Source organism: Rhinopithecus bieti, unplaced genomic scaffold (assembly GCF_001698545.2).
Source record: "Rhinopithecus bieti isolate Rb0 unplaced genomic scaffold, ASM169854v2 scaffold_30927, whole genome shotgun sequence".
In the NCBI taxonomy this organism is placed as follows: domain Eukaryota; kingdom Metazoa; phylum Chordata; class Mammalia; order Primates; family Cercopithecidae; genus Rhinopithecus; species Rhinopithecus bieti.
The window spans coordinates 2,058,883-2,085,409 of NW_016813672.1; the positions used below are offsets into that span (position 1 = coordinate 2,058,883).

Here is a 26,527-nt window from a genome sequence, read left to right on the forward strand (position 1 = left end):
TCTTGCAGCACTATCTATCTCCAATAAAATGTTAAGACCACAGGGAGACAGAGAGGGGAAGACATCGTGATGATTCATCAACACAGTTTAAGCAGGAAATATGAACTATTTGGTTAATCCTTATGAGGAAATGAAAGGAGACTTGTTATATTAAACTCCTTCAGGATTTGTGGTTTTACGTGATCAGAGAAAGAAAAACTGACAGATCAGGAAAAGAAGAGACAGTTGGATAGAAGAAGTTAGAGTGGCCACAGGAAACAAGAAAAGAAACAGGCTGAGGTGTCAAACCACAGGACAATGTTTTATCATTTTCATTTTTTTTTTCACCACGTCAGAAACTAAATTCCAGTAATTGCATGCCAATCTGCTGACGACAAGGCATTTCCTGATAATGAGCCTGGAAGTCTGAACGGCAGTTTCACAATCTGTAATTACATGTTTCCGCCCTTTGCAATAAGGAAAGACATAGTTTACTTTCATTTTTGAGTCTGAGGCTCTTTTCAACGCTGTAGAAAAGGACAGAGGCTGTTACCTATGGCAGGTGAGTCCTTTTCTGACTAGGAACTTGGGAGTAGGATCTTAGAAAACACTTGATTTATTGCTCTGTAATAAACACAAGAAAGGAAGTGAGTCAATAGCACACATTCTGAATTCCTTTTCTTACTGATTGTGTGTAGTTTGAATCATGGGACCTGTTGTTAGAGATATTGAAGGAGATCATATGTTTTCCAGATGTCTTCTAGCCAGAAAGAAGTTAATTATTTTCCTTTAGCTTCTGGTAATCAAAAGGAGGGTAAAGAAAGCCAGAGCAAGTTATTTGTGTGTTCTAGAAGTTTCAAAATGCATTCTGAAATATTTCTTTTGATTCCAAATTAATTGCCCAGATCATAAACCTTTCTCCCAGAATCAGATCTGAGAGCCTCTGAAGTGTTACTCTCTTTGACATCTCTTATTGTGAATTACATTTTTTGTCTGTTTAAAGTGATTCAATTTTTTCCCTTTTCTCTTTGTTCCTGGTACTGACTACTTTAATATAATATTTCATGGTTTAATATCACTGTTGTTTTGTTTTGCTGTTGTTGTTGTTTTTAACTGATCCCCTTCTCTCCAGGACTTAACTCTCCAATCCATTCTGCACACAACTTTCAGGTCACCTGTCTTATACACAGAAGCTGAAAAAGCCTAAGGGATAGAGTCATGAGTTTCTTAGGCAGCTAGTATTTCAGCAGGTAATATGCTTCTTTGGCTTCATTCTCCTCATAGGCAAAGGGAGAAATTGGACTAGATCAGTGGATTCTAAACCTTCTAACATATCACAGTAATCTGCAGTCATATAAAAAAGTCAGATGACTACCCCCTTTCTCACCATGAATAGTTCAATCCTAAATACCCTGCAAGCATTTATTACCTTTGAAGATTGTCACATAATTCTTATGAAACTGACTTGACATAGGTTTGTGTACAGATTAGTGTTATTAGGAAAGTTGACCAGTTAGTTAACACTCTCTGCTTACCTGCTAGTGATCTATTAATGTAATTAATTAACTTTGCTGAGGGACATACAGTGGCTCCCTATTGCCTTTTTTTTTAATATTTGAACTTTCAGACAAGTTCTTCTACCTTTTGAAACTTGTGTATCCATTTTTTCCATTACTCTTTGTAAAGCATGATTTTAGCTTCATAAAAACATACTGTATTTACTTCACTCATATTACCTTGTTGTTGAGTTTCTTTACTCCTTTGATTCTCCCTGTAGAACAATTCTCTCCGAGGTTTATGTCTCACTTCACAACATTTAACTTAAGCTCCAGAATCAAGGGATCATTAGATAAAGATAGGGGAAATTGAAAGTCACTAGTCAAAAACAAGTCATGGTTTGATAATTATAAACAACCAAATGTAGTCAGTTGTTGTTACCTTAAACTCCTGAGGAATTGTATCCTATAATATGTTTAAGTATTACATCACTTTACCCGGAACCAAAACTGCGATCCTGATGAGTTTTTTCCTCTAATTGATTCCTTTCATTTTTATTATCACTGCTGCTTTCATTTAGTGATTATTATAATAACAAAAAAAAATCTATAGTAACCATCTCTTTAAAAAATGCTTAGCATATGATAGCTATTTCATGCACTCTCTCTGATTTAATATTTAAAATCAATGAACACAGTTGTGCTATTATTGCCATATTATAGTTGAAGGGGATACTTAGAGAATGCCTTCAAAATATGCTTTAAGTCAAAAGTCTGTTAGGAGGAGTGGTCTCAGGTGGGCATGACTCTCAAACTCTGCTATTACTCTACCTTTCTGCAAACATCTTGCCCTGTCTCTGATCACTGCCCTGTCTCTGATCACTGCCACTTCAGTCCTGGCTTTGTATTTCTATTTTTTCCAAAGCCCAGCTCTTCCAGTTTTCCAGTTACACCAGACACCCGCACGTCTTTGTGCTTCTTTCTTCACTGCTCTCTGCCAAGAGACCAGCCCCTAGTTTTCCAAGGGCCAAATTCCTACCAGTCCTTCAGGTCTCAGTGCCAAGCCCTGCCTTCTCTGGACAGCTATCTTCTACCTGAGACACATCTCGCTTATGCTTTTCTTGAGCTTCTGCTGATTATTTACATTCTTATAATATTTTTCATTTTACTTATTTGCATATCTATTTTCCCACTTGACTGCAAACTTTAAAGTGTACAAACATGCTTCAAAAGCGGTACCCCCAATACTAGCAGAGTAAGTTTCAAGAATTTATGCTGATTAAATATACCTGAATGGACAGGGGAATGAACACACCTTCCTTCTGTTGAAACGTCCAACATGCAACTATCGTCTGTTAAAAGAAATCAAACTTACCTGATTTGCTATTAAGAATTTGTAATTGCCAGGCGGGTTCACCTTGCCCACTGCTTAGACAGAGCCAATTTATAAAGACAGGGGAATTGCAATGGCATAAGAATAATTCACGCAGTCAGCTGCTTGGGAGAGGGAAGTGTTATTATTACTTAAATCAGTCTCCCTGAGCATTCAGAAATCACAATGTTTAAATATAATTTGGCAGGTAGGGGCTTGGGAAATAGGCAGTATTGATTACTCAGGTGGGAGATGGAATCATAGGGTGTCAAAGTGAGATTTTCTTGCTGACTTCTCTTCCTGGGTGCGACGGCAGAACTGGTTGGTTTAGATTACTGGTCTGGGTGGTGTCAGCTGATCCATTGAGTGCAGTGTCTGAAAAATATATTAAGTGCTGATATTAGGTTTTAAAAAATGATATTATCCCTGGAAGCACAAGGGGCACGTTTCGACTCTAGGAGCCAGAGGCTGCATGACCCTTAAATAGTAATTTTTAATCTTGTAGCTAATTTGTTAGTCCTGCAAAGGGAGACTGGACCCCAGGCAAGAAGAGTCTTTTCGAGAAAAGGTTGTTATTGGTTTTGTTTCAGTCAAACCATGAACTAAATTCCTTCCCAAAGTCAGTTCGGCCTATACCCGGGAATGAATAAGAACAGCTTAAGGGATAGAAGCAAGATAGAGTTGGTTAGGTCTGATTTCTTCGCTGTTGCAATTGCCTCAGTTATAATTTTGCAAAGGCATTTTCAATCCCTCCGTTTGGGTTTTCTAATAACTTAATCTTAAGGTGTAGGCTATAAAGATGGGAAAAGGCCATCTATCACTCTGGCTTCTTCCTGCTGACAGGACATAGTGGAAATTAGAGTGAACCCCAAGGTGAGAAGAATGGACCCACTTTGCAATTGTCTGAGCACACTCATGCAGGACTGACTGGGTTTCCAATGCTTGCAATGCAAAAACATTAGTACTGTCCTCTGTAGTTTTACTGTAATATTTAAGCCAATAGCCTCCTGTAAGGTAAATAACAAATCCTAGGATGAAGAGGACAATTCTCAATTTTAAAAGCAAAGATTTGAAAGCATTAATTTGGGGACTTCTAATCCACAAAGAATTTAGGATTTAGTCCAAACTGTAGAAAAAACTCAAGGACAACTAACAACAGATGTATTTGTATATTTTCTTTTGAAGCATAATTTTCTCTCCAGATTCCATTTTATTAAAATAAATTATGATAGAACTAATGTGTTTACCAAAATAAGTTTTAGTCTTATTGTACTTGGCCTGACTATTTGCATAAAGTGCAACAAGAATAATTATTTTTTATTTAAGCCGTTTATTGTTTAAATTGGCTTTGATGGAACTCTGTTTCATGAGGAATCTCAGATAAGACTTTTTAAGAGCCGATCCCAGCCATGCATTTGTACCCTTAAATACCTATGGGTTGGGCAAATTCCTTTTCTCTCAACGTCCCAAGGTAACTTGGAGCTCATGAACCTGTTAGAAAGTGATATTCTTTACTTACTGCAGATCAAGAACCTTGTACAAGGACTCTGTAGACAAGGTATGAGGCCAGATTCCCCAAGGGGCTTTTATTGACTGTATAAGTCAACTTCGATTTTTTAAGGGAAGCGTGCCATTCCAGTCAAAGCCTTGGTAAAATAACCGATTTCTCCAATTGTGTTGTGTTGCAAAAGAACACAGACTTTTATTGTATTTACGAAATTAACCATGCTGCCATAAATTGAGAATACTTACAAAGAGTTTCCAAATTCTGGAGAAATCAGGTAGAGAGAAACATATATGCTTCAAAATTTTTTCACAGGAGTGTATTTTACCTACTTGTTAAAAGTTGCAAATATCTCTAAAGAAATAAGTTATCTTGACTCTGAAAACAAAAGGATTGGTGACGTTTAAGACATCACCTCTCCATGAGAGTCCTGGAAGTTTCATTTTTTCCCTCTATTCCAATAGCACAATTTTTAAAGTTATCTGAGACCTGCACTCAGAGTCCTATATCTGATTATTAACTGCTTTTTGAAAAGGACAAAAGCAAGGCAAAATGTCTGTGGATGACAAAAGTCTATAAACCCTATTAAAGCTATAATCAACTAGGAATTTTGCTTACTTCTGTGGCATCCAACAATTTTTACATAACAATAATTACAAATTACTAACAATGTACACTAAATAATATCAGAATTATAGAAGTTAATATAAATACACAGAAGACAGAAAATTCAGTACTTGAAAGATTTTTTTTTGCCAGTTGTTAACTGGATTACTGGCTTCAGAGGGGAGCCCTTGGAGAAACAAGGCCAGGAAAGCATACATTTTTTTCCGAGCCAAATAAGCAGCCACAGCTGAAGATAAAGACAGATCTCCAAAATGAAGGGTGCCATTTTATACTGGACCCTTGATCCCCAAAAGGAGGGAAATACTACTGGAGAAAAGAGTACAGTGCTTCTAACCTGCATTTTATTGCAAGGCAACCTAAAGCCAATCAGCCCATTTTGAAATCAGGCCATCCCCCAAGGAAGTCTCATCTCTCAGTCAGGTATGGGGATGTTTCCATATCTTCCAGGTGATCCGGAGCATGCTTCTCTGATTCAAGTGTGCAAAGAGCCAAGTATTCCTGTGAAAATACTATTAGCCATCCCTTAAAGTATATTTCCTACCTAGTTATTACATACCAAAGCTCTCTCATAATGCAAAGTAATTTCTGATATCCCCAAAACTCAAACTGTCAGACAACACAATGCAAAACAGAACAGAGCCTTTGATTTTGAGAGGGATCTATCTACTTTTAATTCCTTGGGTGTCATGAAGAAAACAGAGGGTTTTTTGTTTGTTTTTTGTTGTTTGTTTTTCCTGAAATGGGGTCTGTGGTGCCTCCCCTGTTTTTCCCAAGGAGTCCCAGGCTATCAGAAGTTATCTTAGGGCCTCTCATGTGTGTATTAAGAGTGGTAAGACAAAAAAATGGAGAAAAATAATTCAGTTGACTAAGAGGAAAAAAACATTTTATGGCTAAATGAGATCCAAGAAGAGAAAAACATTAAGGCCTTTTAAATGTATATATAACTTGTTTATTCACTTTTAATTAAGCTGACTTTGAACCATAGTGCTCTTTAAAAAATCCTTTTAAATTTCTTATTACCCAACTTTAGCCATGCGGCCAATATTTCTGGCTTTTGAACTTTACCAAAAGTAACCTCCCAGGTGCTTCAAAGACATGGTAAGCAGTTTCTTTTTACAAGATTTAGAATTTCCCCAAGGTAGTTCAGAGAAAGGAAAATTCAAGAGAGGAAATCAGAAGCTATCCATGGAGTTTTGGGAGAACCTCATTAAATGGCAAAGTTATGCAAATAGCAAGCCAGAAAGAAATCATTCCAGAAGCCAAGAATAGAACCTGGGCCACTATTGTCAAAAGGCAAAGTCTTAGCTACTGAGTTACAGTCTTGAGAAGTTTCCATTGCTATTCCAAGAAGGATACTAGAGAAGCCACTTTTAATGTTACCAAGGTTTTTAACTGCTCAAGAAAAATTTTTAGGGCTGGATGTTGTAAACCAAAAGAAAGTATCCACATTTGGTCACAAGATTAAGATATTAAAGAGACCAAACAAGACAGAAATTCCATACAGTATTGGTTTCAGGGACCCATATCAAAGTTTATAACTGTCCAGCCTGCTGAGCTGGCTTGAAAAGCAGGTTTAAAGGGGTCCTAAACCCATATTATATCCTGCAATACCCCTCTTTCTGTTACAGAACACTGAAAGACAAATTCTTAGCACAAAATACACCAGATTTGCTACAGGCTAGGACTAGTCTTGCAAATTCTTTTTTCTGTGAATCAAACACTTACAGAGAGACAAAGAGTGATATTTACTGTTTACACAGATGGAGAAAGAGAGAGAGAGACCAGAAACCTAGCTTGTAAGAATTTCTTACTCTTTTTGCTGGCATACCAGATTTCTGGGTTCCCTTCCACTGCAACTTCCAGAGGAACGGAATGGCTTCTGATCACCCTGCTCACCTCACCATAGTTGTGGGATTCAAGCCACTTTACAAGAGAAAATCACCATTTTCTATTGTATGGAACCATAGGCAAGATACTTAAAATGCAAGATGCTGCCCAACTGGTTGCATGGGGAACTGTTTAACATTTTCCATCCCAGCAGAATTCACATAACAAAACAGACACTAGTCACCTCGTTCAGCACCCAGTATCAACCTGGCAAAGCTTAAACTTTTTCCTGTTGGTCCCTGTTGTCTTTGATCCACTCCAGGTGGGGAGGGACGACCTCAGAACAGTAATTCACAATGGAGTCTCTGGGTAAGGCAAAGAGCAGATAGTCACCATGAGACAGGCCTGTTGAACTTTCTCCAGGGCTCATCAAATGTAACAGAAAAGAAGAGTTCTCTGAGTTAGGCCTGCTGGACTTCCTCCAGCAATTCCTTCTGAGATTCCCTCCACATATACAAACACGCACAAAGATGAGACAGACAAACGACCTTCCAAATCAGATGATCCCTAACCAGGAACTCTAAGAGTATCCCTTCCAAACTATCCTCCTGTTCTCTGTCTGAGAAATCTCAAAATCTTCCTGATTGAGAAGAAGTCTCCTGAACCAAGACTCTTCCTACTAGTTAGAGCCAACCGAGATCCCAGTGGAGCCATAAATACATCCCGTGGTGGAGCTACAAAAGATGCCCTGCGATGGGGCTACAGACACCTCATCATAGAGCTACAGACCAGTTGAGAGAAGGAAGGAGGCATTAGCAGTGCCTAGTATATTCACCAGTTCTGACACCCTGCAATGGGGCTACAGACAGACACCCCACTCTGGGGTCACAGAACCAGTAAGGAGAAGGAAGGAGGCATTGGCAGCACCTAGGTTACTCACCAGACACCCTGCAATGTGACTATAGACAGAAACCCTGTGATAGGGCTACAGTTAGAGGACATTTATCCAGGATTATTTCTCCACTGCAATTAAATGCATGCACATTGGGTTGGCAGTGCCTGCCAGTGGAGAGAGTACCAGAGCCAGCCCCCAGTCCAAGAGAACTAGGCAGCAACTTGGGCTAGTTTCTGGATCCATCACTGGACAGGAAGCACCAAACTGCAGACAGGTAGCCACAAAGGCTTTCCCAGTCTGATTTCTTTCGCTGTTGTAATTTCCTCAGTTATAATTTTGCAAAAGTGGTTTCATATTCTTCAAGAGTTGAACCATACTTAAATTTTATATATATATTCATTTGTTCCTACATTGCCTTGACTACTGATTCAGTAAATAATTAATAAATATCCCCTGAATGCCAAAAATAGTGCAGGTGTATTTTATGGCCCCTGTCCTCACAGACCATAAAATCTAACAGTGGATAGTGATAAGGAGGCTGGGAATCACAATTAAATGGAGAAAAAAAGAAAAAAGGCTGGACGTGGTGGCTCACACCTATAATCCAATGCCAGCAATTTGGGAGGCCAAGATGGGTGGATCACCTGAGGTCAGGAGTTCGAGATCAGCCTGGCCAACATGGTGAAATCCCATCTCTACTAAAAATACAAAAATTAGCCAGGCATGGTTGCGTGCACCTGTAGTCCTAGCTACTCAGAAGGCTGAGGCAGGAGAATTGCTTGAATCCGGGAGGCCGAGGTTGCAGTGAGCCGAGATAGCACCACTGCACTTCAGCCTGGGTGACAGAGTGAGACCGTCTCACAAAAATATATAAATACGTAAATAAATAAATGGAAAAAATATGCTACACTAAGGAGATACAAGGTGCCCTAGGAGAATATACATCTGACACTGCCTCCTCCAGAAGAATCAGAAAGTATTCCCTTAAGAAAATATCATCTAGTCTGATACTTGAAGGATAGACAGAGAACAGTACAAAAGTCGGAAGAAATTAGAAACGGGGCTGCTGAAAATATACAGATCCCTAAGAAAAGACTTGATTAACTGAAAAAAAATGCCATCTAATCTGAGACTTGAAGGTTAGACAGACAGCAGAAGGAAAACAAGAAGGAATGAGAAGGTGGGGGCTGGAAATACAGACATCCCTAAATAGAAGCTTTCTAGAAACGAAATGAAGGGTGGAATGTTTTGAATGTAATGAGCAAGGTGGGAACAGTATCAGAAGACGAGTGAATGAGAAGGCCTAGATTAGAATAGGCTGAAAGTTTTCATGGTCAAATCTAGATATTGGAACACTCCTCATTGTGAAGACTAGAAAGGGCAGAGAGTAGGTTGATAAAGTTCTTATGAATTTATGTCTTCAGAAAGGATGTTGGCCTGAATAGAAGTAATGAACAATTAGAATTGAGAGAAGTGGTCAGATTCTGAAAATGTTTAGCAAATAAAATCGATGCAATGTGAATTAAGAAGGGAAATAAGATACAGGAAGGCCAAAGAGGTTGAATATCACCAGGTTTTGCTGCTTTTTTTGTACATGGAGTATAGGTATTATTTACTAGTATATGGAAAAGAAAATGAAGGATGGAAATGAAAAAACGAACAGTTCATCTTCGTAAGTTGAGTTGAATGAGGTTGTGAGATGTAGTTGAGATACCTCTTTGTATATTGGATGTATGGGCTTCAATACCGACATCCACATCTGGGCTGAATCCATAAATTTGAGGGTGATTTATTTATTATTTTAAGCCTATAATGGATGCCATCAGAATGTGCAGATTATACCTCAGGCCATACTTTTAATTTACTTATTTATTTATTTATTTATTTGACAAATAAATATTGTATGTATTTTCTATGTGCAACCTCCAGCTTTTATGAGTTTAGCCTGTTTAGATTCTACGTATAAGCGAGATAATGTGATAGTTTGTCTTTTGGTGCCTTGGCCTGGCTTATTTTACTTAATACAATGTTCTTCATGTTCATCAATATTGTCAGAAACAATGGGATTTACTTCCATTTAAAAGCTGAATGGTGTTGCATTGTGTATATAAACCACATTTTCTTCATCTATTCATCTGTCTGCAGACATTTAGATTGAATTTGTATCTTGCCTATTGTGAATAATGCTGCAATGGAAATAGAAGTTCAGATATCTCCTTGAGACACTTATTTTCAAATTTTTGATATATACTAAATAGTGAGATTTCTTGATCATATCTTTAGCTCTATTTTTGACTTTCAGAGGTGTCTCCATATAGGTTTCCATAAAGACTATGCTAATTTACTTTTTCTTTTTTTCTTTTTTGAGACAGTCTCACTCTGTTGCCCAGACTGGAGGGCAGTCATGGAATCTCGGTTCACTGCAACCTCTGCCTCTAGGGTTCCAGCCATTCTACTGCCTCTGCCTCCTGAGTAGCTAAGATTACAGGTGCCCATCACCATGCTCAGCTAATTTTTGTATTTTTACTAGAAGCAGGGTTTCATCATGTTGTCCAGCCTGGTCTAGAACTCCTGACCTCAGGTGATCCGCCAGCCTTGGCCTCACAAAGTGCTGGGATTACAATCGTGAGCCACCACGCAGGGCCTAATTTACGTTTCTACCAACAGTGTACAAGAGTTTCTTTTTTCTACATCCTCTCCACCATTTGTTATCTTTTGTCTTTTTGGTAATAGCCATTCCAACAGGTGGGAAGTGATATTTCATTGTGGCTTCAATTTCCCTGATGGCTAGAGAGGTTGATCATTTTTCATATACATATTATCTGTATGTCTTTTGAAAAATGTTTATTCTGGTCCTTTGCTTATTTTTAAATCAGTTTATTTTCTTTCTATTGCATTGTTTATGTTCTTTGTATTTTGCATATGAATTCCTTATCAGATTTGCAAATCTTCTCTCCAATACTGTTGATTGTCTCTTTCATCTTTTGATGGTTTCTTGGGCTGTGTAAAAGCTTTTCAGTTTTTTATGTAATTTCATTTGCACATGTTAGCTTTTGTTTCCTGTCCTTTTGTGTCACATCCAAAAATCATTGTCTAGACCAACGTCATGAAGCTGTTCCCCTCTGTTTTCTTCCAGTAGTTTCACAGTTTGGGTCCTTACATTTACATGTTTAACTCATTTTGAGTTTATTTTTGTGTATGTTTAGAGATTTTTATTCTTCTGCATGTGGTTATCCAATTTTCCCAATACCATTTATTGAAGAATTTGTTCTTTCCAGATTGTGTGTTCATGAAACCTTTGTTGAAAAGTCAAATTAATGTAAATAGTTGGGTTTATTTCTGGGTTTTCTGTCCTGTTCATTTGCTCTCTGTTTCTACTTTTATGCCACTATCGTGCTATTTGGATGACTGTACCTTTGTAGTCTATTTTGAACTCAGGTAGTGTGATGCCTGCAGCTTTGTTCCCTTTACTCAAAATAGCTTTTGTATTCAGGGTTTTCTTGTGATTCCATATAAATTTTAGGACTTGTTTCTATTTTTGTAAAAGCTGCCATTAGAATTTTGATAGGAACTGCATTGTATCTTTAGATTTCTTTGGGTATTATGGACATTTTAATAATAGTAATTTTCCCGTTCATCAACTCAAAATATATTTCTACTTATTTTTGTCTTCTTCAATTTCCTCTATCAATATTTTATAGTTTTGAGATTTGTTATTATTGTTGTTATTTTTGAGACAAGATCTTGTTCTGTAGCCAAGACTAGCATGTAGTGTCACAATTATTGCTCACTATAGTCTCAAATTCCTGGGCTTAAGCAATCCTCCCACCTCAGACTTCCAAGAAGCAAGGACTATAGGCACATTGCTACGATGGCCAGCCAACTTTTTAAATTTTTTGTACAGACAGAGTCTCAGCATGTTGATCAGGTTGGAGTTTTATACTTTTATGTGTATGTGTTTTTTTTTTTACCCATTTGGTTAAATTCATTTCTAAGTATTTTTGTAGCAATTTTAAATAGAAATTTATTTATTTTAAAGATGGTTTATTGTTATACAGAAACACTACAGATTTTATATGTTGATTTCTTTATCCTGCAATTTTCTTGAATTTGTTTATTTGTTCCAAAATATTTGTGTGGATCCTTTAGGGTTTTCTGTGTATAAGACCATTTCATTTTTAAACAGGCACAATTAAACTTCTTCCTTTCCAATTTTGATGCCTTTTATTTATTTTTGTTGTCGAATTGCTCTGGCCAGAACTACGTTGAAAACAAGTGGTGAATGTGAGTATCTTTGTCTTCTTCCCGATCTTAGAGAAAGGGTTTTCAACTTTTCACCATTGAGCATGATGTTAGCTGTGTGTTTGTCATACGTGGCATTTTTTGTGAAAAACTCTTCAATTTTATTGCTTATTATATTTCTTCACATATCATTTATTCAGTCAACACTATATTAGTTTACTGAGCACACAAATAAATAAAACAAAAGCCCAGAACTCAGGCAGATTGGATATCCCACAAACTAATCTGTGTACTGTTTGCAAATCACACTGTGTTCCAACACCCGTACATGATGTTGCAAGACTAATATTTTTGCTACCTGTTCTCAGAAGCCTTTGTGATCTCACCTGTTGGAATGTACTAATGTTTTCTGAGCCCCTTAAACATCTTGTCTACATTCTCTTAAGAAGCTCTTCACCAACTCTCAGGCAATGTAGTTTGATTCTGAACCCCTAGATTTCAATTCTTATTCCCAGTTACTATATACTCGATGTTCTTTCACATTATTTGAGTTAATTACTTATTACCTTTCATTTTCCATATAAGAGAGGTTAATATATGTTTTACATGGAATTTTTGTGAAATTTCAGTAATGCACTTGGCATGATGGGGACTCAATGAATATTAACTATTTTAATTGAACCATATCATGATTAACTTATAGAATATGGTAAAAAAAAAAAAACAAGATTTGAATCCTAATTCACATGATATGAAGCAAGTTATCATTTAAATGGTAAATATAAAATAAGGAATGTAATAACTACCCCACTGGCTTACTGTGAGGGTCCAGTATATTAACATTTGTAAAACCCTTGGTACAGTGATTTGTAAATAATAATGATAATTATAATGATGATTTATATTGCTTTATATGCATTCCTTTTTTTATTTATAATAAGTACATGGGAGATGTTACCCTTTATTAAGTTAGTTTGTGTTAGGTAACTTTTTTCCTGATTTTCAATGTCTAATGTCTTTCTCATAATAGCTGTCCAATAAACATTTATGAAAATATTAATTCAAGATAACCCAGACAATGAGGCTGGAGCTTCTGTGCCAGAGTTTTTGTGCAATGTCCTGACATGATTTCTTTAAATGTCATTTTGTGTCAACACTATCCTTACATCTACACGGATTGTATAATGTCTTCATAGCATTGATTGAGAATTGATAAGATATCCAGCATTTCTCTGTACAATCTGCCAAAATCATATCTGTTGTATTGAAATAAAGGATGTATTACTTTGATATCTATATTTCCTCATAAATATTCAAATTACTGTAAGGAGTAATACATTAACATGGTGTCAAATTAAATTAATCGACTACACTGGAAGATTAGTAATCAGGTTACTTTCAATTTTAAATTTTCATTGAGAACAAGATTTGAAAGAATTATAAGTATGGATGCACTCATCCATTTATTCTTTAATTTATGTATTTAGCAAGCATATTAAGTACTTTTAAACATTTTGAATACAAAGATGGGGGTATAGGATGTATGTTAAAAAATGCAAATTCAAAGATATAGTTCTTTCACCAAGAAAACTAAATACAGAAAAGAGTAAAAATCATATAGCCTGTAGGAAGAATTTATATTCTAGACAAGAGCATTGACTTTCCCGAGAATACATATTTTAGGCAGATCATTATCACTATGGGTCGTGAACCAGTAAAAGAGAAAAATGAATACAGTGGATGACCAGGAAGTTAGCATTAGGTCCAATGCCACAGAAGGAAGATGAGAAGCTAAAAGAAAAGAAAAGAAAAGAAAAGAAAAAGGAACAAAAAAGAAAATAAAAAGTATTAGGTGGCAATAAATTGTTAAACAGCTGGGTAGGAATTTGATGAATGACAGAAATCTACGGGTACAGGAAGACAGATGGTGAAGCAGGACATACTTTCAGAAGTATTTCACATTGTAGAACTATATCTAAAGTGACGGTGAAACTCTTTAAGCTGTGCCCATAGTTAAAGGAGTCTTTCTATTTCTAACAGAGGGCAACCAGAGAAAAAAGCCACTTAAGATGCTGGAATCCCTGGGCAAAGATTTCCTCACTGGCGTTTTAGATAACTTGGTGGAACAAAATGTGCTGAACTGGAAGGAAGAGGAAAAAAAGAAATATTATGATGCAAAAACTGAAGACAAAGTTCGGGTCATGGCAGACTCTATCCAAGAGAAACAACGTATGGCAGGTCAAATGCTTCTTCAAACCTTTTTTAACATAGACCAAATATCCCCCAGTAAAAAAGGTAAGATTGGGTCTTTTACAATGAATGTCTCAATTTTCCCAGAATCTATTTAACTCCAAGGCCTAAGCAGTGTCTTCTGTGATTCCCTTGTCTTTCCCTTCCTAAACTATCATTTTCACTAAACCTGTCATTGTCCTTTTAGAGACCACTTCACCTTTTGTGGGGTGGAGTCCAGTTTACAATCAGATAAAAGACTGAGTCCTTGTGTTTAGATTTTGTACAAAAATAGTTAATAGTTCACACCTTGTAGTAAGGGATACATAGAACTAAACCTAGATTCTGTCACCTGTGACCTATGCGACTTCCTGCAAGTTGCTTAACTTCCCGAGCTCCCTATTTATTAGTTTTACCATCTGTGAAATGAAGACAATTCCAGTACTTTCTGGAATCTTATCATAAGATCGTCTAGGCCTAGAAACATTATAATGACAGGCACCACATGCCAACAACTCCCAAGATATTAGCTCTCATCTGGAACTCTCTCCTCTGAACTCCAGACTCATTTAACTCTAGCAGCATATTCAACAGGTCTGCTTGAGTGTTTTGCTGGCATCACAAAACAAATACAGCTAAAACTATACACTTTGTTCTCCAGAATAAAACTGTTGCATTTTTATTCCCTTTTCATCTCAGTAAACAGAAACAACATCTACCAAGTTTCTCCCACCAGAACACAACTGGTTTCTTCACCAATTAATAACAGTAATCAGTAGTTTTCTTGGCACATAGTGGATGCCTAAATAACGTAGGATGAATAAATAAATAAAGTGTATGCATTCAATAAATATTAGTTTTCATAATTATTATGTGGATGCTATGAACTAGACTTTTCCAGTGCTTACTTATTTCTGCGAGTTATAAAATATGATAAGGAGAATCTCTGTAAAGTGTCTAAAATTTTAAAACTTCTTTTCGGAACTTTTGACCCAGATTGAATTATGTATTATTAGAGGTTAAATATTCTCATATTGAAGTTCACCAGAGACAGACTCAATTCCCCCCCCAGAATTTAAGCTTAAAGATTGAGCCATGAAGTATTACAGATTACCAATAATGATAAATAGTAATAAACAAAAGGAAATATAAATTGTTGAGACCTCACCATATCAAATGAGCTTCTTCAATCAGCACTCCTTTGTGAAAAAGGGGTGTTCCTACCAACAGGGAGCACATGCTAGCATGACAGTTGTTCAAGATTATAAGAAGGTAGCATTCTCATTCGTATTTAAACTGGTCCCTTCGCAGGGCTTTTCGTTTGTTTTGTTTTTTTCTGAAACCTGGGATGGCATGGAAACAATCTCCGTTTTCAAAAAGTCAGTGATAGTGCAACTAATCGGAATTAGAGTAGAAGTAATAGAGGCTTCAGAATGGTTTTAGCAAACCCAGATATCACAATGAGCATTCGATTCTAAACTGAAGTAACCTATCTGATTAGCAGAGGCTGTGGCAGGAATAAGGCAGCTGCAGCCCCTCACAGGTGGGGTCTAAAGTAGCTCCCTGGGCTCTATCTTCAGATGGAGTCTCCAGAGTGATCCCAGAAAAATTTAGGTACACTGCCAGTGTACCTACAGTGTACCCAGCTCTCTTTGGGCAGCAGTCTGCACTATAATATGTATCATCCTGTAATGAAATGATTTGCTTTCATGCTAATTTTACTATTGGATATAAGATAGAAATTTTATCTAATTTTTAATTTTACCTGAATTTTATCTACACATACACACATAATTATCATTAGGAGATGATTAAGTTAGGAAGTTCTCCAAACCTGTAAGTGAACTGGAAACAGAAAACGTTGGATTAGAAAACATACCCTCTAACCAGGGAATATCCAAGGATCCAGCATGTCTTCACATTGGCAGAATTTTCTGAAATAGGACGAAGGTCATATATCACTGTGTAATCTATGAAAAAAGATGCTCAGAAGGTTTGATATTCATACACACTCTTACAACTTGTTACATCTCCAGAGTTCAGACTGGCTGGCTTTACAAATAGCTGGCTTTACAATTTGCACAGGGATAATTGAAGTTCATTTGTTCTAGAATCACTAAAAATTAACAACAAAGTTGCTAAAAAATAATGCCTTGAAAGTACAAGATTCAATATTCTGCGGTTTGGTGTATGTATGTATCGGTATGTGTAGTGGGGATTAGAAGGGGACAATTACACCAAAATGGGATTTTGTTCCATCCTGTATGGGATAACTATTAAGCATTTGGCTTGTGGCTAAAGACACATGTTAAAATAATACTTTTTATATGTTATGTTAAATAAATGTTATTAGAATTAATGTTACCTGTTTAACTTTACTTTTTACATGTGATAGTAGAAATTAAATACTGGACATGGAACACATATTAAATTTGTAGTAGATCACACTCTGACAATTATTTACTCAGTATACTCTTGCACAGACACAATAGAAAGTCCACACAGATAAATGAGTATCCTGGAGTAAAACCTTTGGAAAAATCAAATTCTTTTGACTGTATAAAGAAAGGCCAAATTTAACACCAACATCATAGAAATGTTTTCCCCAGAATGATCAGAATCTATGATTACATGTTTGGGTGGATCTTCTTTTCTATCTTTTCGAGTAGCAATACATCTCCTGATGTAGAATACTAGATATGAGATACCACTAAAACCCCTGTATGTGAAGAAATCTTCTTCCCAGGACGTCTTCTCTCTCGAGCTTCTTAGGTGACAAATTGGGTCACAGAGGCAGAAATCACAATTTATGTTATGTGATATCCTGCAGCTCATCCGAATATCGAGGCTGGACCACCTGAGTCAGGAGAATCTATAGATGCCCTCAAGCTTTGCCCTCATGAAGAGTTCCTGAGACTATGTAAAGAAAGAGCTGAAGAGGTGCTATGCTATCTGCATTAAACAGTAAAAAAGAAGAGAAATTGCTTTCCTTCAGTGCACCATTTCTTACAGCACTAAATGATTGGGGGTGGGGATGGCAGTAACCATTTGCAATAACGCTTTTAGTAAGGGAAAGATTATGTGACTTCACAATGATACCAATCCTCTCTCAACCCATAATGCAGATCATTTTCATGAGTTGAGAGAAAATTGGTATTTCTATGGCTCATGTATTTATTCTTGTAATTATTTGGATTTTATGAACATTGTAGCATTAGTCATGGAATAAACATATTTACAAGATAAGATAGCTGACTAGTAATTGGTTGCACTCTAGTTGAAAAGTCTAGACATGAAGGATACTTGGGAAATATAATTAAAGCTTGAAAAACAGTGTACATTTATGTGTTAAAAATAGTCACAAAATAGCTATGCTTCCAAAGGCAAAGACTTTTGCTGTATTCATTGTTTCAGTGGCGCCAATGACAACATCTCTTGCTTTGTATGAAATTTGACCTGAACTTTGAATGCTAAGAAAGATTGGAGTAGTTGAAGAAGAAAAGAGAAAAGAAAAGGGGTAGAAATTATCTAGTTTCCTCAAGATTCTTGAATAACCATTTCAGATATGTCCTGGTTCTTTCCCTGGGTTCTTCAGAGAGAGAAACTCAGTGTCTTTGATGCAAGTTAGAGCAGAGAGCAGCTGCATGAAGACTTAAAAAAGCAACATTGATAGGCATAAAGGGGCTGAAAGAAGACTTGAGTAAATTAAATTTACTGTGTCTCCATATCCTGCAGATCTATCCAATAAAGGAGAGAAATGACCGCACACGCCTGGCTCTCATCATATGCAATACAGAGTTTGACCATCTGCCTCCAAGGAATGGAGCTGACTTTGACATCACAGGGATGAAGGAGCTGCTTGAGGGTCTGGACTATAGTGTGGATGTAGAAGAGAATCTGACAGCCAGGGTAAGAACCCCTCAGCTGCCACAAACACATACATATTCAACACACATCCTTCTAATAACTACTTAGCTTCAAGAAGCTCAACAAGGTTTAACAACCTGTGTGTGTGTGTGCGTGTGTGTGTGTGTGTGTGTGTGCGTGCGTGTATATGCAAAATGAGAGTACTAGATTGGTAAATCTATGTCTCTTTGGTCCTCCAAATATCCTCAATTCTGGAAAACTAGACTAAACATGATTGGCACATGTTTTTACATTTCTTATTGAATTCCAAAATCATGTGATTGGGATGCAGCCCCAAGAATCCCCAGAAAATTATAGACTAATGAATGCTAAATGGGGGCACACTTGTAAAACAAATATTGAGTCCTAAACCTGGTGCCAAGAGCTATTCTTAACATTGGGAATAGGTCTGTAAATGAGGTAAATGAGACGGGAATTTCCCAGCTGGCATTCATCTAGGTTACAGTGGAGAGAAACGGTGAAATTTTAAGAAAAGAGACAACTTCAAGCACCAGGTGTGCATGTGTGTGCCTATGAAACAGTGACAAGACAGCCAAAAGTAAGCAAAACGAAAAGAAAAAGGAAACATGAGACAGAATTGCAGGGTTGAGAGCAATGTTTTTGGGTTGGTTGGAGACGGCTCTGGAAAGACACGAATGCAGTGCCTTCAAAGTAGGAGACGCTAATGTGAAAGAGCTGAGCTGAAAACGAACCTGGCACATGAGAACCACAAAGAGAAGACCAGTGTGACTAGAGGTTGAAGGAGAATGGACACAGTATGAGGGTGGAGTATGGTCAGGCCAGAAGTTTGATTCTATTCTAAGCAGAGTGGGACGGATTTTACAAAGAAGGTGCTGTGTTGCATTTATAACACATGACTCTTGGTAGGTAGGGAGAGAAAAGATTGAGATGGAAAAGAAAAAGTAACACGAGTAACACATAACGATATACAATATACTAAGAAGAGAGTATGTCAGTAGGAAGGGAGAAATGGGAACCCACAGCCCATAGAGGAAGGAAAAAAAACCATAAAACAGGCTGTTCTATGACTGGAGTTAAGGCAATATGTGAGCACCATGACCGGAGCGTCACGTATGTTGCTTGCTTTCACTCATGGGGGAATCTAGGGACGGGTCCCTATTCATTGGTGATGCTTCGTCTGACTGGAAGTTAGACTGGCTCTTTACAGGGATATTGGAGTCAGCGCTGGAGGGCATTGCTGGCCCGGGACCAGGAGCACAAGTCCTCGACAGCACGTCCTGGTGCCCTCATGTCTTCATGGCATCTTCCTGGGGGAGGGAATCTTGCGGAACTTGCACATGATGAGAAAACCCAGATGTTGCTTGCCTTTATGACCTGTCTTCCAGATATTCAACAAAACCGAAACTGGCCTCAGTCGAAGGACAAACCTAAGGTCATTCATTGCTCCAGGGCCTGCCAGAGGCGGTGGGTGCTAAAAAATAATGCCTTGAAGTTTACAAGATTCAGTATTCTTGCTGTTTGGTGTGTAGTTCAGTGCCTGGGGGAGAGTATGTGTAGGTAGCTTGGGGTGTATGCAGAGGATTGTGATGTTTGGTTTATATTTAGGGGAAACAGTCTTAGACCCCATCCAGTGCAAATAAAGTACAATGAATTCTAAAGAAACTCTACCTAAGGGTCTGGTAGAATGAGAAATTGTCTCATCAGCGGAGAAATTTCTGTACAATTTTATCCACAGTAAGCGGTGAAGGAGATCATCAGAATCCCTAAATCAAAGTTAAACAGAAATACTGAAACTTTGGAATGGAATCATTTTCATGATAGCTTGATTTGTAAATGTTTTACAGACATTTGCACATTGTGTGGTTTGAGAAGAATTTCATTTGAAACTGGGGCCATTATGTAAAACAGCATCCCTTTTTCTTATAATTATTGAGGGGGAAATTAGTAAACAGATCAGGAAACTTTAGAATGTTGCAGTTCAATTTTGCTCCAGAGATTCAATTGTCTCATGGCTGGCTGAGGATGGTGGTTCATGCCTATAATCCCAACACTTTGGGAGGCCAAGACAGGAGGATGGCTTGAGGTCAGGAATTTGAGACCAATTGTCTCATAGCTCTTGGAAGCTATTTTTCGAAAGAAAACAATTTTTTTTTCTAAATATGATAAATTCAAGATGATCTCACTATCAGTAGGCACACTGTTGAATGACACTGGAGAGAAAGCAAAGTGGTGTGTGTGTGTGTGTGTGTGTGTGTGTGTATTTGTGTCTGTGTGGCTCTGTATGTTTGAAACTAGTAAGAATGAATATTCAAAAAGAACAAGGTGGGCAATTGTGATAGCCATTCTGTGGGAGGCACAGCAGTGTGCAGAAAGTTAATGTCTCTACAGCAAACCGTGGGGAACTGTGGGTCAGAGACTCTCCAGCATCCTTGGAAGTGGCCTCTTCACAGTCACCTGAGAACCTGGAGGAAGACGCTGTTTACAAGACCCACGTGGAGAAGGACTTCATTGCTTTCTGCTCTTCAACCCCACGTATGTATCTTTCAGTGGCAGTAAGGGATTTGTGGGCCTGAGGCTACCTTTTGAATGAATCTACAAAATCAAGAATCCCTGTGAAACAATGATCTGATAGAATGTTGTGTGCTCTCCACATATTTTACATGATCTTATGTGTGATATGAAAACAGATTCCGACCCCCTCCAAAACACACATTTTTGAAAATTATACTTTTATTATAAGTGTTACACTTTACAGTCAGAGGCATACCAAATATTAAAGTAACCCAATACATGGAAACCCATTCACCACTCACCATTTAAACATATGATGAATTCTGTTTTTTTTTTTTTTATTAAGCCCATTTAACATTTTACGTAGTGTTTTTATGGATTCCAGGAATGACTTCTCTTTCTCAAATGATCAACTTCAAGTCTTCTTCTCCATATTTCCCATGTGATTCTACAATGACCAGTGCCATTGCATGCCCTCCTAGAACTGTGGATACCCTTTAAAATGAGTAGAAGAATTAAGTGGAATTATCCCACTTTACAGAGGAAGAAATAGAAGCTCAGAAAGATGAAGGAACTCCCCAATGTTCACAGTGAGTAAGCAACAAAAAATTGCTACCAGGCTCCAAAGTTGTGGGGTTGATTAGGTCTAATCTCAGGGAACATTGGTTAGTATTTCACTTCTAGGTAATTATCTTAAGGAGCGTACATTTAACTGTTTTTGATTTGTATATTTTTTAAATCTTATTTTTTAAAAACACTTTATTGAGGTATGATTGACATAAATAATGGTACATATTTAATGTGTACAACTTAATGAGTTTGGAGATATGTATGTACTCCTGAAATCACCACCACTATCTATGCCATGAACATATCTCTCTTCTCCAAAAGATTCTTCCACTTCTCTGTTAATTATTATCATCATTCCGTGATTGTGTGTGAGAAGTATACTTAGCATAAAATCTACTCTTTTAGCAAATTTCAAGTACATAAAACAGTATTGGTTACTATTAGCACCATCCTGTACAGTAGATTTTTATCACTTTTTTTGTCTTCTATAACTGAAACTTGTCATGTGTTCATCATTTTGTTTATTATATGGTGAAAGACAGCGTGGCATAATCTGCAAACAACCATAGAGCCTGGTAGCAATTTTTTGTTGGTTACTCAATGTGTGAACATGGGGAAGTTGCTTCATCTTTCTGAGCTTCTATTCCTTCCTCTGTAAAGTGGGATAATTCCAGTTATTTCTCAAGCCCCTATAAAAGCCGAGAGAATGAGAGTGAGTTTTGTAGTAGGAAGTCAATCCCAAGAATCAAAAGTCATTCACTACACAATCTCCTGCAATGCTTACGAACTGCAACTTTTGGTCACCTTTTGCTAGGTTTTCTGTTTACTTTCTGTGGAAAGTGGGTAAATGTCAGGTTGTAAGTGCTTCCTACAAATCTGTAAAGATAATTCCCAAGCTACGCTTTTCTTTTTAAAAAATTCTCAAAATGAAAGTATAAACAAAAACATAGTGAAAGTCATAGCCCAAGGCATACCCATCTGTATCATCATAGATAACGTGTCCTGGAGAGATAGCACAATGGGCTCCGTCTTCATCACACAGCTCATCACATGCTTCCAGAAATATTCTTGGTGCTGCCACCTAGAGGAAGTATTTCGGAAGGTAAGTGTCTCTTTCTTTTCTAGTTATTCATTTATTTCTTCAGGAAGAATTTGTCATGATTCACCTTTCACTTCACAATGACAATCTTTGTCAGGGAAGTGAAAGTAGAGAGGTACCTAGTTTCTGTCGTTCGGGTGTTTGAAATATGGCTAAGGAAAAGACAATTCCAATATATCCCAGCAGAAGATCAAAGTAAAATAAAAAAATGTCAACCATAAGCTTTATGCTATGGACTATAAGTTCTTAAGTTTTAGAGAAGGAAAAATATTTTGAAATAATTTTGATTACTTAGTTTATTAAATGAATGAAATCTGAGTGCTCTGCTAGGTCATGGAGTTCCTCCTAGTGACAGAGGGGTAAATGAGGCCTACATGATGTAAGCCTATCTTCTAGGACTCACATTTTCGTGGGAGATATGGATACTGAAAATGTGGGTTAACCAACAAATATGCGCTTACAGATTGCGATAGGATCCATAAAGACATGTGAGAGGGAACAAAATGAAGTCATTCTTTCAATAAAATGTGTAGAAGGAAAGGTTTGCTATTCCTTGCCCAACTTGGGACATTCCTTATTCCCACTACTTCCTATATTATTTTTCTCCATAGCTCGTACCTCCACCCACTCAGCATAGTTTATTTATGTGTCTGTTTTTTAACCTGTATTTACTCACTAGCATGCAAACTTCATTATAGCAGAGATTTGCTCAGTAATTCAACAAATCGGGCATGTAGCAGATATTCAACTAATAATTACTGAATAAATACATGCATAAATACATAGATAAATGTTGCCTCTTGTTTAAAGAGAAAATGGGACTGGCATTAACATAGAATAGTATAATTTTTAGTAAAGTAAAAATTGTAGAAAACAGTAAAACTCCCATGGGAAAATAAAGATACACCTTGGCATTTAAAGAAGAAACCATCCAGGACTAGCACAGTCACTCATTCCTGTAATCACAGCACTTTAGGAGTCCAAAGGAGGGTGGAGTGGCTTGAATCCAGGAATTTGAAGTCAGCCTAGGCAGCATGGCGAAACCCATCTCTACAAAAAATACAAAAATTAGCCAGGCATATTGACTAGAGCCTGTAAACTGAGCTACCTGAGAACTGAGGTGGAAGAATCACTGGAGCCCAGGAAGCAGAAGTTGCAATGAGCTGAGATTGTACCACTACCCTCTAGCCTGGGCAACAGAGTAAGACCCTGTCTTAAAAAAAAAAAAAAAAAAAAGTAATGAAAGGAGGAGGATGACGAGGAGAATGAGAAGGAGGAGGAGGAGGAGGAGAAGGGAGGAGGAGGAGGAGGAAATGCAGCATAAATTGAGACAGAGTTCCTGTGAATAGAGATCTAGGAAGTTAAATCTTTTAAATCTTTTTGGATAATTAGGAGTTAGACATTGTACTTTCAAGGATATTCATAGAAAAAGGAACTGAAAATTCTGGTTTTAGGATAAGTAGACTCTTACCAATTAGTTGATGCAAAAAAACTTCAAGATCAGCTTGGTGGCGGAGATATGAAAGTTGTTCAGTGTTTGGGTCTTAAAGATAAGATACTGGGGCTGGGCGCGGTGGCTTACCCCTGTAATCCCAGCACTTTGGGAGGCCGAGGTGGGTGGATCACAAGGTCAGGAGTTTGAGACCAGCCTGGCCAACATAGTGAAACCACGTCTCTACTATAAATACAAAAAAACACAATTAGCTAGGCTTGGTGGCGGGCACTTGTAATCCCAGCTACTTGGGAGACTGAGGCAGAAGAATTGCTTGAACTCAGGAGGCAGAGGTTGCAGTGAGCTGAGGTCGCACCATTGCACTCCAGCCCAGGAGACAGTGCAAGACTTCTTCTCAAAAAAAAAAAAAAAAAAAAAAAAAAAAAAAAAAAGATAAGATACTCGGATTTAATTCTCCTTCAGTTGAGGAATCAGCTTTGGTGGGCATTGAAAGTACAGAGTCCTTCCTTATGCAGTTTTCATGAACAATTTCCAAGGAATAACTTATTGTCAGATCTCTAGGTCAGAAATGGAAAATAGAGAAAATGAATGTTGAAAGACGTTGGATTAGACACAAGGTGTTTATTTTGATGTAAAGAGTGCAGTCTGACATGGAGTGTTAATTCTAAGAGGCAGGGGGCAATGTTGAGGAGTTAGAATGCCCATGGTCTTGGTTCTATGAAACGTGCAAGCTCTTTTCATTCCAGGTGTTGTCTGGTTCATGGTGCAAGATGCTTTCTGAGACCTCAAAAGAGTCTTATCTCATCTATAGCCTATTTTATTTTTCAGGTACAGCAATCATTTGAAACTCCAAGGGCTAAAGCCCAAATGCCCACCATAGAACGACTGTCCATGACAAGATATTTCTACCTCTTTCCGGGCAATTGAAAATGGTTAAGTATTGAGAGTTGTTGGTGGTGTGTAAAATAAATGAGGGAGTGATATTGGTGGTCAGGTCCAATGACAAAGGACAGCTGAGTACTTGGATGGTCAAGTTGGTGTTTTTGTTGATGTAGTCTGGTGATTATCTGCTACTTTTTTTCTGACTTATATGCATTTGGATTCCTCCAACTCTACAATTAATCAGGCAATCAATCAATCAAGGAAGTAAGAAAAGCTGCAGCAGAATGTGATAATGAATAACTCAGGATAACAATTATTAAAGTGGAAACATGCTCATCCTTCCATTACTATTTATATTCATTTATCTCTCATAGTCTTTCTCTTTTATTCTCCCTTTCTTACACACACACACACACACACAGAGAGAGAGAGAGAGAGAGAAAGAGAGAGAGAGAGAGAGAGAGAGAGAGAGAGAGACTAAGTAACCAAACACTGCATCAAACCCTGAACAAAACAGAGTAAACAAAGGAGCTAACTCTGGAGACAGCAACATTTTGATCCTCTAAGTGAGGATGTCACAGCAAATACCACATTACCGACATACCAGATAGTAGAAAATACATCCTACACTGTAGAGTTTGTGTTGATCTAGGCTCTGGTTCTCAGACTGTTCTCACAATGCAGATCACCAATCACTCAGAGTTGGCTTCTGAATCCTTAATCACAGTCCAGAAGTTCCTTCAAGCTCCCATGTAACTTTTGTTATTATTTTGATCACAATGTTATAGAATGGGTACATTGAGTCTGTACCAAGTGATTACTTTCTTCACTCATAACAGCTTTATTTCACACTAGATTATAAGACTATTATCAAGTTCCCTCCAACATGCATACTTAAAATTATATTTTACAGTGAAATGTATAAAGTTGTTCTCAATACTTCCAACATTTACCGCATAATTTTTTACTCTTGGTTTCTGACACTTCAATCACAATATTGCATCATTTCAGCATAACAGTTTTCAGTGCCTAATCCATCCAGTGGGGTGACATTTGGACATTGAACTATTTATTGACCAATATTTGCTAACACTAACTGTGCACCAGGTTCTGTTCTAGATGCTTGGAATATGCCAATTAACAAAGTAAATAGATTCCTTACACTCAGACAGCTTATATTCTAGTGAGTAGAAACAGACTCTGAAAACATAAACTGGTAAATACATCACAGGCCAGAAAGCAAAAAAAGATAAAAGGAAGAATAAAGGAAGAGAAAGGAAAACACAGATTGATGGATGTTGTACTCCTATAGATATTTCACTCAAAAGCTTTTCTTGAAATAATGAAATCAGAACAAAGAATGGAGAGAGTTGGGGAGTGAATAATGTGGTTCTTATGCAGGAAAAGTGTTCCAGTACAGAATACAGCCAGTGCAAATGCCCTGGGGTAGCAATGCACTAAATATATTTAAATAACTGCAATGAGATAGTGTGACCAAAAGAGAACATTACTGGGGAAAATGGCAGAGACAAATTAGGAGAAGCAGTGAGAAGTCAGATCTCATGGTTCTATGTTAGCACATGGTAAACCTTTAAAAATTGTTACCTGAGTGAGACAGGAAGCCTTTCTAGTGCTTTAGAAAAAAGAAGTGATATACTTTAAATTAGGTTTTACAAAGATCACATTTTGGTGAATAGACTAAGATGTCACAAATGGAAATCAAGGGAAGTGGCAAGAGCACATAGAAGAGGATGCAAGAAGAATCATGATGAGGGATGGGATGAAGGCAACAAGGGTGATCATCTTGACATTCTGTTCTTTCTCTCCCCTGCAGGAAGCCACAAGCAACCCAGTCCTCCTTTATCAACTTCAAGGAGCACCTTCATTAGTACAGTTAGCATATTTAACATTTTGTATTTCAATAAAAGTGAAGACCAATGAATGGTGTCTTTT

At 37.5% G+C, this 26,527-nt stretch overlaps 1 protein-coding gene across 1 annotated transcript; it reads left to right on the plus strand.

Annotated features, from left to right (window-relative positions):
- The first annotated feature begins 425 nt into the window (after positions 1 to 425).
- LOC108513171 (caspase-4-like) lies at positions 426 to 26,512 on the plus strand. Its single transcript, XM_017848856.1, has 9 exons — positions 426 to 541; positions 13,983 to 14,237; positions 17,002 to 17,111; positions 17,907 to 18,113; positions 19,267 to 19,606; positions 20,448 to 20,591; positions 22,133 to 22,242; positions 24,521 to 24,624; positions 26,409 to 26,512. Exons 1-8 carry the CDS (start codon positions 535 to 537, stop codon positions 24,617 to 24,619), a joined length of 1,272 nt encoding a protein of 423 aa, XP_017704345.1. The 5' UTR covers positions 426 to 534; the 3' UTR covers positions 24,620 to 24,624; positions 26,409 to 26,512.
- The last annotated feature ends 15 nt before the right edge of the window (positions 26,513 to 26,527 follow it).

What these genes read in the sequence shown, in the direction of transcription:
- LOC108513171 (XM_017848856.1), top strand. An exon ending in AATATCCCCCAGTAAAAAAG is followed by an intron (nt 14,238 to 17,001) that starts GTAAGATTGGGT and finishes GATATCCTGCAG; the next exon opens with CTCATCCGAATATCGAGGCT. An exon ending in TTTCTGCTCTTCAACCCCAC is followed by an intron (nt 20,592 to 22,132) that starts GTATGTATCTTT and finishes GTATCATCATAG; the next exon opens with ATAACGTGTCCTGGAGAGAT.